The sequence below is a fragment of the Pongo abelii genome, chromosome 4, assembly GCF_028885655.2.
Source record: "Pongo abelii isolate AG06213 chromosome 4, NHGRI_mPonAbe1-v2.0_pri, whole genome shotgun sequence".
In the NCBI taxonomy this organism is placed as follows: domain Eukaryota; kingdom Metazoa; phylum Chordata; class Mammalia; order Primates; family Hominidae; genus Pongo; species Pongo abelii.
In genome coordinates this window covers 108,413,866-108,432,143 of record NC_071989.2, presented here as the reverse complement: position 1 = coordinate 108,432,143, position 18,278 = coordinate 108,413,866, and the positions used below count along the sequence as shown (strand labels likewise).

Below are 18,278 nucleotides of genomic sequence, written 5' to 3'. Positions count from 1 at the left end.
CGTCATTTCCCCTTGAGCTTTATTTGAATGATGAATCCTAGACTTCAAACCGTAGTTGATTTTGCATGTGGGAGGAACATGAATACTGGTAGGCAGAGAGTACAGTGGTAGATAGTTTCCAAAAATAGTCACAATTCAGTCCTTTCTCTTTGCTCACATATGCTGTTTTTCACACAATGAGGTGGGATCTAATTTCCTTCCTGTGAGTTTGAGCTCACCTTAGTGATTTGCTTGACCAATAGAATGTGGCAGAAGCAATATTTCAAACATGTAAAACCAGATTATAAGAATACTTGTCACTTTCACTTTAAATGCTTACTGTTGGGAAGCTTTCTCTTAGAAACCAGCTGCCACGCTATGAGAAGCCAAAGCTGTGTGTAGGCATTTCAGCTGAGCTCCCAGCCAACAGCTAATATCAACTCCCAGCCACAAGAGTGAGTCATCTTGGACTTCCAACCCAGCTGAATATTTAGATGATTCCAGTCCCAGACACAATCTGACTGTAATCAGATGAGAGATCCCAAGTGAGGAAAGCCAGTTAAGCTTTGTCAATACACAGAATAAAATATGATGATAAATGTTTTTAGCTACTAAGTTTTGAAGAGTTTTATGTGAAATAATAGGCGCCTGAAACAGCTGTTCAAAGAGCCAACCACATTTCTTTCATTCTTTTCTTTCCTCCTTCCTTTTGCAAACAAAGGCAGGATGGCTAGAGTTGGAACAGTCATCTTAAGATCATAAAGAAAATGCCAAAGCATTTTTAGAGACCTTGAGCCTGGATCCCCTGAGCTATAAAGATGTTAACAATAGCAACCACAAACTCCCTGAATTCAAGATATTAGAAAAACGCAATCTCCTATTTGGTTTTCTGGTTACATGTAGCCACATAACCAAACTGATACTCCAGAGATAAAGTGAATACACAAAATGATATTATACAGTCTTGTACTTTGATAAACAGAGGCTTCTTGTTCAGCTGGCAAGTTTTGTGGATAAAAAGAAAGAACCAGCCATATAATTACAAACACCTCAGAGCATATAAAGTAAAAATAAAACTAGCTGCTCAATGGAAACCCAAACATTTTTGATACTGAAGTAAAATATTTCTCAAAATTCCTTACAAAGATATATGCTGTGATATAGTGTACAACTTACTCATTAATGACACATTGAATATAACCTTATCTTTCACAGCTATGTATTTGATAATATCTCTGTTCAGCAGTGGCATAATGACAGATAGTTAAAAGAAATTATACAAGAGGAAAACAATGTAGTCAACTTGTACAGCTGTTGGCAGCCTGAATTAACCAGTGGACAAAATTCAGAATAGAGAAATTGGTGACTAGTGATTTCTGCCACCAGTCTTTATAAAAACTTGTGCTAGTGAGCTTTAGATAAATGAATATAATAAAATCTTACAGTGAAAACATTACCTATTATTAAAGATGAACTCAAATGCTTAGATGGAGATAGAGTTAAAATTCTCTGGTGGAAATTGGAGAGCCTAATTAGTGTATGTGCCTGCATGGAAGGCCCCAATTCAATCTGGAAATTGGCTCAGATAGTACCCAGTAGAACAGTAAGGACTTTTCTCATATGACATTTCTGTTCATTTCACCAAAAAAAAAAAAAAAAAAAGACATGGCAAACTGAGATGTTAATGGTCTAGCTCATAGAATATAGGTCCAATAATTTTAACTTGAAAAAATTAATTAGGTATTGCTAATTTCCCTATTTGATTGTATGCATATATGAGCAAGGTGTTGCTTGGGGTATGGAAGGTGATGGAGATGCTAAGAGAAGATAGCATGACTTCTGGCTTGGACACTTGAATGAATGTTGGTGCCCTTCATTGAGATTGGTAACACAGAGTAAGGGTAGTTTGTGTAAGAATGATAATGACCATCAGTTTGATGTATCTCTGGGCCATCCATGTGGGGTGGAAGATATAGATATAGATATAGATATAGATGATATAGATATAGATAGATATAGATATAGATGTATGTATGTGTGTGTGTGTGTGTATATACATACATATGATTTGTATATAGAAGCTTGAAAATATGGGTTTTAAATATCAGATGAAAATCTAAGGAAATCCACATTTCTGATTAACCTGTTGTCCAAAACAGCATTAATGTTCCCCTCAGCTTGACTGAACTTTAGACAGGCTTCTATCTAACTTGTGGCCACTTATCTTTTTTGCTTTTTTCGAGTATACACCTTAGACAACATAATTATAAAATTACTATTTGCCCATTTCAGATGTAAATATTTTTTAAATCCTCTTGCCAAATTTAGAATTTTTCCTCAAGGACCAAAAAGCCATCTTTTTGAAGTCTAAATAAATGTCAAAGAAGATAGCACCGACAGTTTCTATGATAGAGTTTATGACAGTTTATGACAGATGGTAGTTTTGCAACTTGGCTCCTACCTTCCTGAAGCCAAGTTGCAAAACTATCCTCTATCATAAAGATGTGAGAAGTTTAGTTTTCCATCGGGTAAAGCCAATTACCAAACAAATACAGGTGCCCGAGGATTCTCCCCTGGTATCCTCCAGTATGTTTTGGCCAGGCATCCAGTGCTTAAAAAGCCATTCCTGCCTTTTGTTCCAGAGAAGATGAGTTTAGATTGAGTTCTGGGATCTTACCATTGCAACAGCCTTGAATAAAGTCTTCCTTGCCTGTTCAACTTTGGTGCAATGTTTTATTTGAAACTGCATTAATATCATGACTGAAGTAATGGGTGGTTATGACCAGGGAAAGATGTTAGTGTGAAGATGAGAAGACCTAGGAGAAACGTAAGAGGCAAGGAGATACATAAGTACAAAGAGATACAAACAAAGGGAGAAAGAGAAAAGAAACATACAAATAAAAAAGGAAGATATCAGAGAAGCCACGGAAAGATGCTGGTTGTTTTTATAGGTTGTTTCATAGACTGTAGTTTGGGAAAGGCTGTCTTAGATGGCATTAAAATTTACCCTTCAGTTAATGTAAACTATTAAATGATTGTATACACACAGGATTATTTTGCTTCTCTGAAATGAATTTTACTGGATTATATTGTAGTGTAAGTACATCTAGTGTAAGACACGCTAGCATATGTTAAAAGGCATTATAAGAAAGATGTGCACGATAGTTTTCTGAGGTTACTATAAATATATTGAGGAAAGTGTTCACTAATTTATACCATGGGATCTCCTTACATTACTCCTTGAGAACCCTGGAAAACAAATTTCTCTCTGGTTTCTGCACTAGCAATAACTGAACAGCTTTTGCCTCTCTCTTGAATGAAATTTATGGCACATTTTTAACAACTTATATCATAGATTTGAGGCCATGAAATTATGCTGTGACCTTATTTTCCTACTTTTGTTTCTTTGTGCCCTAAAATCCTCACCTCCTCAAATTGATTCTTTTTTAACATGCATTTATAAACAAACTTTTCATTTTTTTGGAAACAAATGGAGATTTTTCCATTAGCAAAAATAAATTTTCTGAACTTATTTAGCAGGCCGTTTTACTACATTTTAGCTGTTTTCTTTGGGGCAAATTCTGCTATTTTTCTGAGCTTTAGTATCCTTATTTGCAAAAATAGGGATAATAGTCTCTCCCTCAAAGTTATTGTGAGGATTGAATGAATTAACAAATCTAAAACATTTATCATACTAGTATTCAATTAGTCTTAACTATTAATTGTATGTGGAAAACAGTGGACTGTGGAAAAAGAAACAATGAAGATAAATAAGATTGAAAAAATAATGGAGCCAGAAATTAATATAAGGTATTGTCATCTCTGAACTCTGCTTTAGACCACAGTGTGATTATCTACACACTGACAGAAGTTTCCCATTTGGAGTTACAACAGAATCACTCATGGAGCTTTCTAACTGTTATAGATGTTTAGGCCACTTCTTATGGCAATATAACGTGGATCCTCAAGGGTTGGACCAGTACACATATGTTAAAAATACATATTTTCATAGGCTAGGGACCATCACATTTCCTACACAAGTTATCTTGCTCTTCAGCACTCCTATGAAAAGTCCCTTTTGTCCTGCTAACAGTTTTTTTGGCTTTCAGATCCTTAGATATAATTTTATACCAAAGACAGCAGAAAAGAGTTAAAGGAGAATAAACTGTGCACAGATATTCATTGTAGGTGCCCTTGTTAGGAATAATGTTCAGTGCCTTAACAGGCAACTAAATCAGAAGCAATAAGCAGCAGCCTCCTGTGGATGCAAGAAATAAAACTGATGAACCTATCCTTATCCAGAAAAGGTGATTTTACCTGTAGAAAGTTAACATAATAAAAGTATGTGATATTTTAAAATAATTCACATTTCTTGAAAATGGGATATTAAAGTTCATTAGAAAATACAAGTCAAATAACTGGGATGCTTACTTTTGGAGCTAACCTAGATGTGGTCTAAGAATAAAATAACTATCAGCAGAAATGACGCAGACTTTGTCTTTTCTGAAAGATTATACTTATTGATTTTACCTTAGCATTTAGGATTTGTTAAATCCATCACTCTAGGTATATTGTATTGCAGATCTGACAAGCCAAGGACAACTAATCAAAAGTCACATTTGTTGCTTGGAAATAGGTAAATCTGCAGAATTCCTGGACTCCCTGACTACACTGGGACTAGTCTACCTAAACATTAGCTTATTTATCCAACAGAAACTATTGGTCCATGAGAAGTTTCCTAGTACTGGGAAAATAGTGTTAAAAAAATTTGTCAGAGGGTCCAGTTAGAAGGTGGAAAGATACATTTCTTTATGAGGTTGCTGTAAGGGCACAATCTATCCTATTACAAAACAACAACAAAAAACAAACAACAAAAAACAAACAAAAACAGAAAAACAAACAACAACTGGAGTAGGGAGTCTCACTCTGTCTCCCAGGCTGGAGTGCAATGGCACGATCTCAGCTCACTGCAACCTCTGTCTCCCAGGTTCAAGTGATTCTCCTGCCTCAGACTCCCAAGTAGCTGGAATTGCAGGCACCCGCCACTATGCCTGGCTAACTTTTGTATTTTTAGTAGAGATGGGGTTTCCATGTTAGTCAGGCTAGTCTTGAACTTTATATTTTAGGGAGGGAGCTTGAACCCTGCATGGATGAATAACAATATATTCAATCCTGCGTGGATGAATAACAATATATTCGTTAAGAAAAATAAATGAAACAAGGGAATAAGAACCAAAGTCTGGAGCTTAAACATGCTCATACTTCCTGCTTTGGAGACAAAGAATTAGAAAAAGTCAGCCGTCAGCCAAAGCTGCATGCTATGTCAAGAACTTTCTTCCGGTAAGGGAGTGAGAAGAGTCTGAGGATGAAATGAACTTCCACTCCATTTTAGGCAAATAATAATACGTACAGGCCCAGATTGACCTAAAAAGAACCCTGGCAGATTAAGAGAAGTAACTATCACAGTTGTTTTGCTTACTTTGCTTCAAAAAGCCTATTTAAGAAAAAACACCTGAGTAATTTCAACATATTCCTGGTATATCACCAGGCATGGGTACTGAAGGAACCTGTATAATAAGAATGAAGAGAAGTGCAAATAAAACCACATATACTAGAATCTGATGCAAAAATAGAGCCAGAACACCTGGCTATAGTCCTATACTGTGGATCTACAATGGGATCTTTTTACGGGAGATGCAGCAGCCATAGTTTCTTACCAGCCAGACATGGAAGTTTTAGAGACAGTTCCTCCCTAAATTTCCTCTCTTCTACTTTTACCTCCTGCCACATAACAGGTGACTGACACAGACAGGCAAAATATGTTAAAGATGATGAATTTAAAATATTCAATTTCTAATGTAAGAAATGGTGAGAATTAATGGAAATAACATCCATCTTAGCAAATCAAGCATAAATTGGTGTTGAGAATACTTTTTGCTTGATTCTTCAAAGGCACAGAATATAAAACTATTTATTTAAAAAATCCTTGAAAATGATGGGATAGCCAGAGGGGTATTTAGGGAAATAATTACTCTAATTGCCCATTTTTATGGAATGGATCATTTCACTGTCTTCACCCCTTCATTTATTTCCTTATAAGCTATTTTTCACCTCCCAACTTAAGAGAAAACAATCTTTTCTTTATTGCTTCACTTAATGGAAGTGGTTAGAGAATTTAAAAAAATAGAAAAGTAAATAAGGTAAAAATGATAAAACTATAATGAGTAAATTAAAATGAATATAATTCAAACTAAAGTACCAAAGAAAAACATTAAAAAAAAAAAAAAAGACATAGAGGATAGCTGATAAAGGGCAATGGGCTATATCCTTGGTAAAATAATGAAACTCAAACACCAGCTAGAATCTGATGAGGTGCAGGCAGCCCAAGGGTTTGTTTTCATAGCAGTGGGTATCCACCTAATAATTAAGAGAAGGTGGGCAGAAAGAAGTTACTTGATTTTCTGGCTCCACACAGTGGGTTGGACAGAGCTTCAAGCATAAAAAAACACCTGTAAGTTACTCCAAAACCTATTCTTTCTTCCCATTTATTCTCCTCCTGCACTATAGACTCAACTGTACCAGCTCTACTAATCTCTAATTCCTAGGTTTGGCTAATACCAATAATACCACTAAAAGGAGGTACCAAATGGGAAAGGAGAATAACAACATGTTTTTATTACATCTAAGGTATCACCAGTTATTTTTAAATGTACATATAGAGTTTTAGGGTTTTAGGTAAAAATCCTAACAATTTCATCAGCATGCTTGTTATGTATCTAATGAAGCTAAAATTCGGCATATCAGCTTTGTAGGTGATTTTGTAGATGTATTATTGAGCACTTTAATAAAAATGTGGCTTATTATAATAATTATAACTAGATTTGCAGTATATGAATGACTATATGAAAATAATAAAGGAAATAATAAAGGAATTTTTAATAAACATGACAAAATTTCCATGTCCAGTTGAAGGATATCCTTTTCGTAGTCATCTAGAGAAATTGTATATTTCTAATTAAGTTGGTGGCAGTGCTGAAAACATTTTGGTAACATCCTCTTTAAAAGCAACTTGGAGACCATTTATGAAAATGATCCTTACTTTAAGTTGCCTTAATTATCAGAATTTTTTTTTTTTTTTTGAGACAGAGTCTCACTCTGTCACCCAGGCTGGAGTGCAGTGGCACAATCTTGGCTCACTGCAACCTCCGTCTCCCAGGTTCAAGCGATTCTCCTGCCTCAGCCTCCCAAGTAGCTGGGACTACAGGCGCACATCACCACGCCCAGCTAATTTTTATATTTTTAGTAAAGACAGGGTTTCACCATGTTGGCCAGGATGGTCTCAATCTCTTGATCTCGTGATCTGCCCGCCTCGGCCTCCCAAAGTGCTGGGATTACAGGAGTGAGCAACTGCGCACAGCCACTTATCAGAATTCTTATTCTTTGATTCTTACTTCTAATTAGTGTTAATGAAAAAGCTAGCTTATAAATGACAGCAGTTATTAAATAAATTATTATTTCCAAGATACTACAGTATATGATTTTTTCCATGTCATAAAATATAAGGTATGGGGCCAAATTTAGTCCAAATATGTGTTCTGTGCTAATAACATTTTAAATTAGGGATATTTAATACACAATATCTGTAGGTTTGGCTTCTCTTGGAAAGTAAAAACTAAGAGCTAACAACACAGGCAAGGACTTTCTCATGGTAACTATTAGTGGGATCTGAAGAGAGGCCGATTCCTTTAGAAGAACAAATACCTTCCACTTTAGTCTCTGCTCACACAATATATGTATATATACACTGACATCATGGTGACTTGATTCACTATGGAAAGCCAGTTGGCATATAGGTAAAAATAAGTTTGCATTGTGGGTAGCCAAATACTCCAATTTACTTCCTTGTGAAAGAATTATCTATCCTTGCCTTGTAGAACTTGGGTGCAGCCTTATGATTTGTTTTGGCCAATAAAATGTAGGTGAACTTGAAATTTATCACCTTGAGGCAAAAGCTAATGAACTAGCATGCAGTGCATTGTATCTGGATGCTTAGATATGAGACAACATTTGGGGCAGAGGTTTTCACATCATCTTTGGTCCTGGAGAAAAGACTACAAAGAGCAGAATCATAGTTCATAAGAAACATGTAGCAGAAGTGAAAAATAAATCCTTGTTGCAACCCATTGTGATTTGGAACCATATGTTAACTCTCTCTGACCTAGCCTATCCTGACTTACATGCACGTTTAAATTACTTCCCTGGTCTCAGTAAGCAACTGAGTTCATGACCCATGCTTTTCCTATAAGTTCTCCTCTAACTAGAATGTGAAAAATTGAATGTCAATGAGGTTAAATAATTTGTTCAGAGATCATGAAGTCAGTCTCTGAATATAGATCTGACTCCAAAGTCTATGTGGTTACTTTAATTCCTCAATCCCCTGTTCCACAACACAATGAAGTATTTGAACTATGCCATTATTGCCATTTCTATATCTTACTATACAGTAAAGATATAAAATGGCTGTAAAATTCACAGATTTCTGAAATATCTAATCAAAGCAGATATGTTACATTTACATAGTAGTTGCTAAAACAGAAGAACATTTTGATAGATTTTCCGGATTTTCTGATAAATTACAAATACATATATTAATTTTTAATTCTATAGTCATGTTTATTTTATAAACACATAATCTGGACCACTTTAAGAGAATTTAAAATCATATTTATTGTTTTGCAAACAATAACTTAGACATTTCTTAATATTTTAAAAACCCCAACACAAAGTAATAAATTTGGCTTCTTTTCCCCACAAAAATGGGAAATACCTTTCAGTAAAGGAAATTTTAAATTATTTTTACACACCAGTTGGTTGTTGGAATTTATAGCTCTTTAACATATGACATCAGCAAAAATAATTAGCATTAACTGATTAATACATAAAAGAAAACAATTTACAATCATATGGTAAGCAGGAAACAAAAACTGATCAGAAAACACCGTTTTATAGTAATTTTCAAACAGATAAATTATTACAGTATAGTTTATCCCCAACATCTCTGAGCCCATTAATAGAGTACTTCTATACATATAAAGATATAATAAAAGGATACAGTATTTATTGCAACAACAAATTAAAGGTTGTTAAAATGTATGTAACTTAAATACCCCCCCAACATTGATATAGTGGCTTCTTATTCCTTAAACATAGAAATTCCACTCTTCGTTGTAGAAAGATAAAGTTCTTTCATCAAAAGGCACATTCTTATCTGCAAGAAAAAGAAAAAAAATACCATAAATGTCCTTTCTGGAACAATTTTAAAAACATTTAGAACTATTCAGAAAGATTTGGAGGGGAAGGATGAATATAATAAAACTACTTAGTCTTAAAAATTATTAAAAAGAACACCAATAACACATGCTTATTTTGTCTAGATAAATTATTTCAGAAATTATCTATTAAACAGAAATTCTAACTTTTTAAAGGAATTTTATATTTAACTACTGTGAGTAAAGACTAGGTTACATTCATAATAAAGTTTACCCTCATATAATATTCATAAATGACTTTAGTTGACTTGAGTATACAATACAGTTGACTGTTGAATGACATGGGTTTGAACTGCATAGTACCACTTATGTGCAGATTTTTTTCAATAAATACATTCTAAAGTTTTTTTGAGATCTGAGACAATTTGAAAAATATTGCAATGAACTACATAGTTTAGAAATATCAAAAAAGGCTGGGCGTGATGGCTCACACCTGTAATCGAGCACTTTGGGAGGCCAAGGCAGGCAGATCACTTGAGGTAAGGAGTTTAAGACCAGCCTGGCCAATATGGTGAAAGCCCGTGTCTACTAAAAATACAAAAATTAGCCAAGCGTGATGGCGCACGCCTGTAATCCCAGCTACTCAGGAGGCTGAGGCAGGAGAATCACTTGAACTCGGGAGGCGGAGGCTGCAGTTAGCAGAGATTGTGCCACCGTATTCCAGCCTGGGCAACAGAGCAAGACTCTGTCTCAAATAAAGAAAAAGAAGTATTAAAAATTTAAGAAAAAAGTATGCCGTGAATGGATAAAATAAATGTAGATGCTGATCTATTATATCATTTAGGATCATAACATATATACAAATCTACTATAAAATGTTAAAATTTATCAAAACTTATGCACATAAGCACAGACTGTACATGGCGCTATTTGCAGTCAAGAGATACGTAAGTAAATATAAAGATGTAGTATTAAATCATAACTGCAGAAAATTAACTGTAGTACATAGTGTACTACTGTAGTAATTTCACAGTCCCCTCTAGTTATTATTATGGTGAGCTCAAGTGTTGTTGGTATTTACTTAAAATACCATGTGACACTAATCATCTCCACATGGGCAATTCGTATCTCCAGTAAATTGTGTATTGCAGTAAAAGTGGTCTCTCATGATTCTTGCATAGTTTCTACTGCATTTAGTGCAATATCATAAACCTTGAATAACATGATGACACCCATACAAAATGCCACTATTGATGATGGAATTGCTTTTGCTGGAAGCAGAAAAAAGTCATGACATTACAGAAAAAACAAAAGAAGTTGGATTGCTTGATATGTATTGTAGATGGAGATCTGCAGCAGGGGTTGCCTGCCATTTCCAGAATAATGAATCCAGCCTAAGGACCACTGTAAAAAAGGAAAAAAAAATGTGAAACTGTCACTGCAGCTTCATCAGCAAGCACAACATCTTTGCACTTTTTTTGAAATACCTTTTTATCTCATATTGAAAATTAAGCTTTTATGTGGTTGCATGATTGCTATAAGAAATGCAAACCTGCAGACTCTAACATGATTTGAGAAAAAGCAAAATAATTGTATTATAATCTAAAGCAACAGGAAGGTGGAAGATCTAAAGCTGGAAAATTTAATGCCAACAAAAGATGGTTTAATAATTTTAGGAAGAGGTTTGGCTTAAAAAAAATTGTCAAGATAAAAGGAGAAGCAGCTTCTGTTGACCAACAGGCAACAGACCAGAGTCCCCAGAAACCATGGAGAAAATCATTGAGGAGAAAAGACATCTGCCTAAACAGTTTTTAATACAGATGAAAGTGCCCTGTTCCGGAAAAAAATGCCACAAATGACACTTATTAGTACGGAAGAGAAGTGAGCAGTATGATTTAAGACTGAAAGGATAGGCTAACAGTAGTACTGTTTCATGCAAATGCAGTAGAGTTTCTCATTAGGATTGCCCTTACATACAAAGCTGCTAACCACCAAGCCTTGAAGGGAAAACATTAACACCAGCTGCTAGTCTTTTAGTTGTACAACAAGAAGGCCTGGACACTGAAAACTCTTTTTCTGGACTGGTTCCATTGATGCTTTGTCCCTGAAGTCCGGAAGTACATTGCTGGTAGGGGACTGACTTTTAAAGTTCTTTTGATATTGGACAATGCCCTGGGCCACAAAGAACCCCAGGAATTCAACACTGAAGGCGTTGAAGTGGTCTACTGGCCTCCAAATACAATGTTTCTAATTCAGCTTTGACATAAGGGGGCCATAAGGATGCTTAGGCTTATTACACCCAGTAGGCTATGGAAAAGTTTATTCAACACTATAGAAGAGATCCTGATAGAGAGAACGTCATGAAAGTCTAGAAGGAATATACCATTGAACAAGCTATCATTTTATTGAAAAAGACTTGAGAGCCATCAAGTGCAAAACAATAAGTTCTGCTGGAGGAAACTGTTTCAAGATGTTGCACATGACTTCACAGGATTTACAATAGAGCCAATCAAGGAAATCATGAAAGAAATTGTGGATATTGCAAAAAAAAAAAAAGTGGGTAATAAAAGATGTCAAGATAAGGATCTTGGAGTAATTCAAGAGCTAACTGACATTACAATGGAACAATGAACAGAAAATGACTTGATGGAAATGAGTGCTTCTGAACCAGTGCCACATGGTAAGGAAGAAGATATAGATGAAGCTGTACCAGAAAACAAATTGGCAGTAGTCAATGTGGCAGAAGAATTCCAATTATTCAAGACTGCTTTCAGCTTCTTTTATGACATGGACCTTTCTATTATATGGGCACTAAAACTAAAGCAAACTGTGGAAGAAGAATTGGTGCCAATAGAAACAGTTTTAGAGAAATCAAAAGGCAAAAATCTCAGATGTATTTCTGTAAAGTTACACCAAGTGTGCCTGCCTCCCCTTCTACCTCCTTCACCTCTTCTGCCTCTACCACCCCTGAGACAGTAAGATCAGCCTCTCATCTTCCTCCTCCTCCTCCTCTTCAGCCTACTCAATGTGAAGACAAGGATGAAGACCTTTATGGGATCTACTTTCACTTAATGAACAGTAAATATATTTTCTCTTCCTTATGATTTTCTTAATAACATTTTCTTTTCTTTAACATACTTTGTTGTAAGAATAGAGTACATAATACATATAACATACAAATTACATGTTAATTGACTGTTCATGATATTGGTAAGTCTTCCGGTTAACAGCAGGTTATTAGTAGTTAAGTTTTTGGGGAGTCCAAAAATTACACATGGATTTTCGACTGTGTAGTTGGTGCCCCTAGCCCCCATGTTATTCAAGAGCCAACAACAGTTATTCATTTCTATGGTTTCTATAAATACAGTTATTTGTTCCTATTTCTAACCTTCAGAAATGAGGATTACTAAAGCTGCAAGCTACCAAGTATAATCTATAAAACAATCAATGCTTTGGAAATTTATAATACAGTAACAAAAATTATCCATACTAAAGACAAGATTTCCAATAAACACTATTGCCAAGAGAACTAGTGGCAAGTTTGCCCATTTACTCTCTTATTTCCTAACTAGTTTATTGTAATATAAAACTATATTTTGACATACAAATTTGTATAGATTTTAATTCTAATTATACAACTTACTTTACTACTACATAATTTAAATCCTGGCTTCCAAAAAATTTCTGCTAGTAAGAGACATCGTAATGAAAAGCATTTGATCAAACCAAATTAAAAAAAAAACAAAATGTGCATATTTTACAAACTTAATAAATCTTCCTTTATAATCATCAATAACATTTAGAACTTCATTGGAAAAACATCTGAAAATGAATAATGCTCTTTTTCATCTTACCTGAATCTCTAGTCAGCAGTCTGTAACAGCTCTCTAAACGATTAGTATAAGATAATGAGGTTCTAATATATTTTTACTTTGAAAGTAAATTTAATCTTTTAAAAAATATACTGAAGGTTATTAAAAAAAAATGTAATACTTAGAATTCTTTTGTACAGCCCTTGTCCTTTTAATGCTTGAAACCCATGATAATACTGATAATGAATTTGTAGACTATGAAAAAAAGTCAACCTGTAAAATCAAAATAGCAGTTTCATAAACTAGGAGAAGAACACAAAATGACTAGAACCTAATCCAAATTCTATCACTAAATAGCCTTTTGAACTTGACTATATATGAGACCCTATGGAATATCTACAAGATTTTTTTTCAAATAGAAAAGTACCTACCACATAAACAGTCTCTTAAGGTATGGTTTCAGAAAGGCGTTTTTAGACTTGTAATTAACCTCAAAACATATGCAAATAAGCATAACTGTCTATTATGATCTATCAATCATATTACATTGTGCCCAACATTTCCTTGAACTTGTTTATATTTATAAGACTGTATGACCAGCTCTCTCATTTAGAGTATTTCATTCCTTGAGTGGGAATTTCCTCAGAATTCCATTCTGGATGTTTTCATGCTGTTCAGGGGCTACTGTAGGAACCACCACTCCTCACTCCCTCCCTGGCATGACTCAACCACGACCAAACGTAATATTGAAGAAGACATTCTTATTTATATGCCCAATTGGAAATATTTTTAACTCATCAAGAATTAAACCAATTCTCTTCCAGCCTTAAGCGAGGTCTTGAATTCTAGACCTCAAGTGATCCGCTCACCTTGGCCTCCCAAAGTGTTGGGAACACAGGCATGAGCCACCATGCTGGGCCTTCATAGGCTCTTATTTGATTAACTTATATCTTTAAAAAAATAACTTTAACTCAACTGCCACCTACTCAGTGAAATCCATGTTGCTATCCCTCAGTTGCTCTTTCTCAGGAATCCCACAGCAGTTTGAAAAAAGTGGAGAATCAATACGGTATGAGAAAAGTAGCTAAGGATCCCTACTCTCTGGAGAGGTGATATAGAAGTTGTAGAAGGTAGACTGGTTGACTTAAAAAAAATGCCACAGGCCTTGCGCAGTGGCTAACGCCTGTAATCCCAGCACTTTGAGAGGCCCAGGTGAGTGGATTACCTGAGGTCAGGAGTTCGAGACCAGCCTGGCCAACATGGTGAAACCCCGCTTCTACTAAAAATACAAAAAATTAGCCTGGCGTGGTGGCAGGCGCCTGTAATCCCAGCTACTCGTCGAGGCTGAAGCAGGAGAATCGCTTGAACCTGGGAGGTGGAGGTTGCAGTGAGCTGAGATCGCGCCATTGTAGTCCAGCCTGGGCAACAAGAGCCAAAATCTATCTCAAAACAAACAAACAAACAACAAAAACAAACAAACAAACTCTGCAAGAGAACCAGGAGTACACCATATAATCTTAGTGGGTCTGTTAACAGGAAGCTCTTTTGGCAAGAATGGTAGGGATAGAGGCTGTGCTCCAAAACCAAGCAGGACAAGCTATCCCTCACCTGTGGCCAGCAAAGATAGAAGACTGCAAGTGTGATGGTTAATACTGAGTGTCAACTTGATTGGACTGAAGGATACAAAGTATTGATCCTGGGTATGTCTGTAAGGGTGCTACCAAAGGAGATTAACATTTGAGTCAGTGGACTCAGAACGGCAGATCCACCCTTAATCTGGAGTGGCACAATGTAATCAGCGCCAGCATGGCTAGAATATAAGCGGCAGAAAAATGTGAAAGGAGAGACTGGCCTAGCCTCCTAGCCTACATCTTTCTCCTGTGCTGGATGCTTCCTGTCGTCGAATATCGGACTTCAAGTTCTTCAGTTTTGGGACTCGGACTGGCTTTCCTTGCTCCTCAGCCTGCACATGGCTTATTGTGGGATCTTGTGATCGTGTGAGTTAATACTTAATAAATTCCTGTACATATATATTCCAGTAGTTTTGTCCCTCTAGAGAACCCTAATACAGCAAGTATGACCTTTCCTATGAATGGTACTATATTTCAGAGTTTATAAGACACACATTTTTCACATTTTAACATCTCTGAACTTCAGATGCATCTTTCAATTGATGGCATCTTACAGTAGCTGTCAGACAGGGGCAGTTTTTACATAGTTGCCATTGGCTGTATGTGTGGATCAAAGCTCTTTGCATTGTTGTCACTTTGAGTGAATTACATGCATTGTTGGTATTATACGGATGAATTTAATGAGGTTTAACATACCTTCAAAAAGTTTATTTCATGAATCACCACTGAAGCAAATTATTTTGTGTGTAGAAATACATAAAAGAGAATAGTAAACTATAATTAATATCAGTGAAGCAAATATTTAGCACTAAACGATGACATGAATCCCATACATGCTTGCCAAAAACAAATATCTCTTAAGATGGAAAGATACCCCGGATAAATGAAAACTCTGCTAGTTTCTGTTTTGAGAAACTATTATACACCAAGCAATACAACTGCAAACATAAATTGCCAAATTCTTCAGAAGGAAAGCACAATGAAAAAGTACTGAGAGGCTAGTGTGCACAATTCTCGTATAATTTAAAAATATCATGGCCGGGCACAGTGGCTCACGCCTGTAATCCCAGCACTTTGGGGGACTGAGGTGGGTAGATTACCTGAGGTCAGGAATTCAGGACCAGCCTGGTCAACACTGTGAAACCCCATCTCTACTAAAAAATACAAAAATTAGCTGGGTGTGGCGGCAGGCATCTGTAATCCCAGCTACATGAGAGGCTGAGACAGGAGAATTGCTTGAACCTGGAAGCCAGAGGTTGCAGTGAGACGAGATCGTGCCATTGCACTCCAGCCTGGGTGACAACAGCGAAACTCTGTCTCAATTAAAAAAAAAAAAAATTGCTACATAATTTCATAATTTAACTGACAGCTATTTCTTTTCTTTCTTAATGATCTGCTTAAAATTAATAGTGTCTTAGATTAATTGAAGTGTGTCTCCACAGAACTTGGATCAATTTGAAGTGAAGAGAGAGGAGAAAAAAAGGGTAGAATCTTTATCAGGATGATATTTACATCCTGAATTGACAAAATTTAAGCTGAAAACAACTGAACTAACTGGAATTTTCAGTTTTCTACCATTATAATATAAAATAAAGAAAAACTAAGAATGTTATATTCTTGCTCAATCACATTATATGGCAGTGACATGGATTACCAGTACACATAAATCTATTTCAAATTTATAGTCTCACATGAAAACAAACATAAGTAACCACAACATTTAATGCCCTGATGGCTTTCAACATATTTGAAATAGGTATGCAACACATGGGCTATGCATGCTGCTAAGCTTCATAAGTACAAATATTGAAATAGGTATGCAACACATAGGGCTATGCATGCTGCTAAGCTTAACAGGTAAAAATATTTTAAAAATTACATTCATTCTTTTAATCACCAAATGTGTTGAGTTTTTATTAACTGTGAGGAATATCGCTTGGTACTGAATGGGATGATGGTGATCAAAAAATAGAGAAAAAATATTAAAAAAAGAAAAACAATATCCTTCTTTATTAGTGCAAAACTACAAATAAAGCTTGGAAATAATTCAGGAGGACAAAAAACCTTGGCCTAGAAGGGAAGCCTGAATTCTAGTGTCATCCTGATCAATTATTTGCTGGATGTTCTTAAGTTTTTTGGATTTTTGTTGTTGTTTTGGATAAAATAAATAGCTTTCAATTAAGACTAAGGATTGTCTTTTTAGGGTAGTCTACAAGATTAAAACAGGCAATTACAGAGACCAAAAACTGGGAAAGATTTTAGAAGTGCCGTCCAAATATATTATTTGGCAGGCAAATTGCTAAGGAGGAGGAATCAAGATTCAAGAGATTGGTCTAAGGGCATTCAGTCAATTACAGAAGCTCAAGAAGCACTTCAGTCTATATGATTATGTCCTGTTGCTCCTTATTTTATCATAATACTTCTCAGTTCGGAGGGTTTAGTCATTGAAATCTGAAGATTAGATCCTGTGTAAAATGCTCAGTTTTCTATCATTTACAGAATTTCCACAGTACTAAAAAAAAAAAAAAAAGCTACTCTGGTTATAGCAATGGATTCCTATTTCTTCTACAAACAAACAGACTATAAAATAATAAATAAGCAAGACATTCTATTAGTATGTGCTATGTTGTATCCTACACAGTTATTGTCCTGGATACCTCTTCTTTCTCTAAGAAACTGCTATTCATAAATAATAATGCCTTAGAATCCATGCCTTCATTCAGTGACTCCAATCCCAAATATTTCTTTTTCATCAGTAGCCAAATTTAATCTTCAGAAAAATTTTGAAAAATATTATATAAAAGCTCTTTTTTGCTACCTGTTTAATGACAAACACAGCAAAGTTCCCTTTTAGAGAAAAAATTAAGTAGGAACTATCTTACTACCAACATACCAGTGAACAAACTAAATAGAAATTTCTAAAGTAAATATTAGTACTTTAATACAATCTTATATTCTATTTACTTTGACTAAGGTTAATGTTTATTCTGATACTATGTTATATCCAACAATTAAGACAGTGTTTTAGAAATTAGAACTACAGTATTTTCAAATTGATAACTGTTTAAATAAGATATTCTTAACGAGGGTTTCTCACTAAACACTTATATTGAATCTGCAATCTGATTCTGATATACTGATGTTAATAACGAGGAAATATTTTATGGCCAAGTATCGCATTGAGCACAAAATGTAATCAACACATACAATACAATAGTATATTTAATGAAGCATAACAACAGTAGCCAAAAAGCAAATTTAGGGCTTTTTAAATTACACATTTGGCAGAAATTCCTAAACTAGCCTGAAATGACAGAAATATTAGCTTTTAGAATCTGTTACCAAGATTGTCAAAATGTCCTCTAGTTTATATCATTATAAAATTATTATTTAAAATGATTATAAAATAATTTTAAAACTTATTTTTAATTATTATGGATACAGAATAGTTTTACATATTTATAAGGTACATGTGATATCTTGATACAAGCAAACAATGTGTAATAATCAAATCAGGGTAATTTAAAAATAATTTTACTAAATCAAAGAAAATAGCAAGAAGGTATTGTTTCCATTTGTTGATTCAC

The 18,278-nt window shown here is 35.0% G+C and overlaps 1 protein-coding gene across 1 annotated transcript in view; it reads right to left on the bottom strand.

The window, feature by feature from the left end:
• Window positions 1-8,631: 8,631 nt before the first annotated feature.
• The window catches only part of FAM174A (family with sequence similarity 174 member A), a 49,552-nt gene continuing 39,905 nt past the window's right edge, over window positions 8,632-18,278 (bottom strand). Inside the window, exon 3 of the mRNA XM_002815762.5 lies at window positions 8,632-9,247. Coding sequence (XP_002815808.4) covers window positions 9,244-9,247 — 4 coding nt within the window. The 3' untranslated portion in view covers window positions 8,632-9,243. The remainder of the gene's footprint in view (window positions 9,248-18,278) is intronic.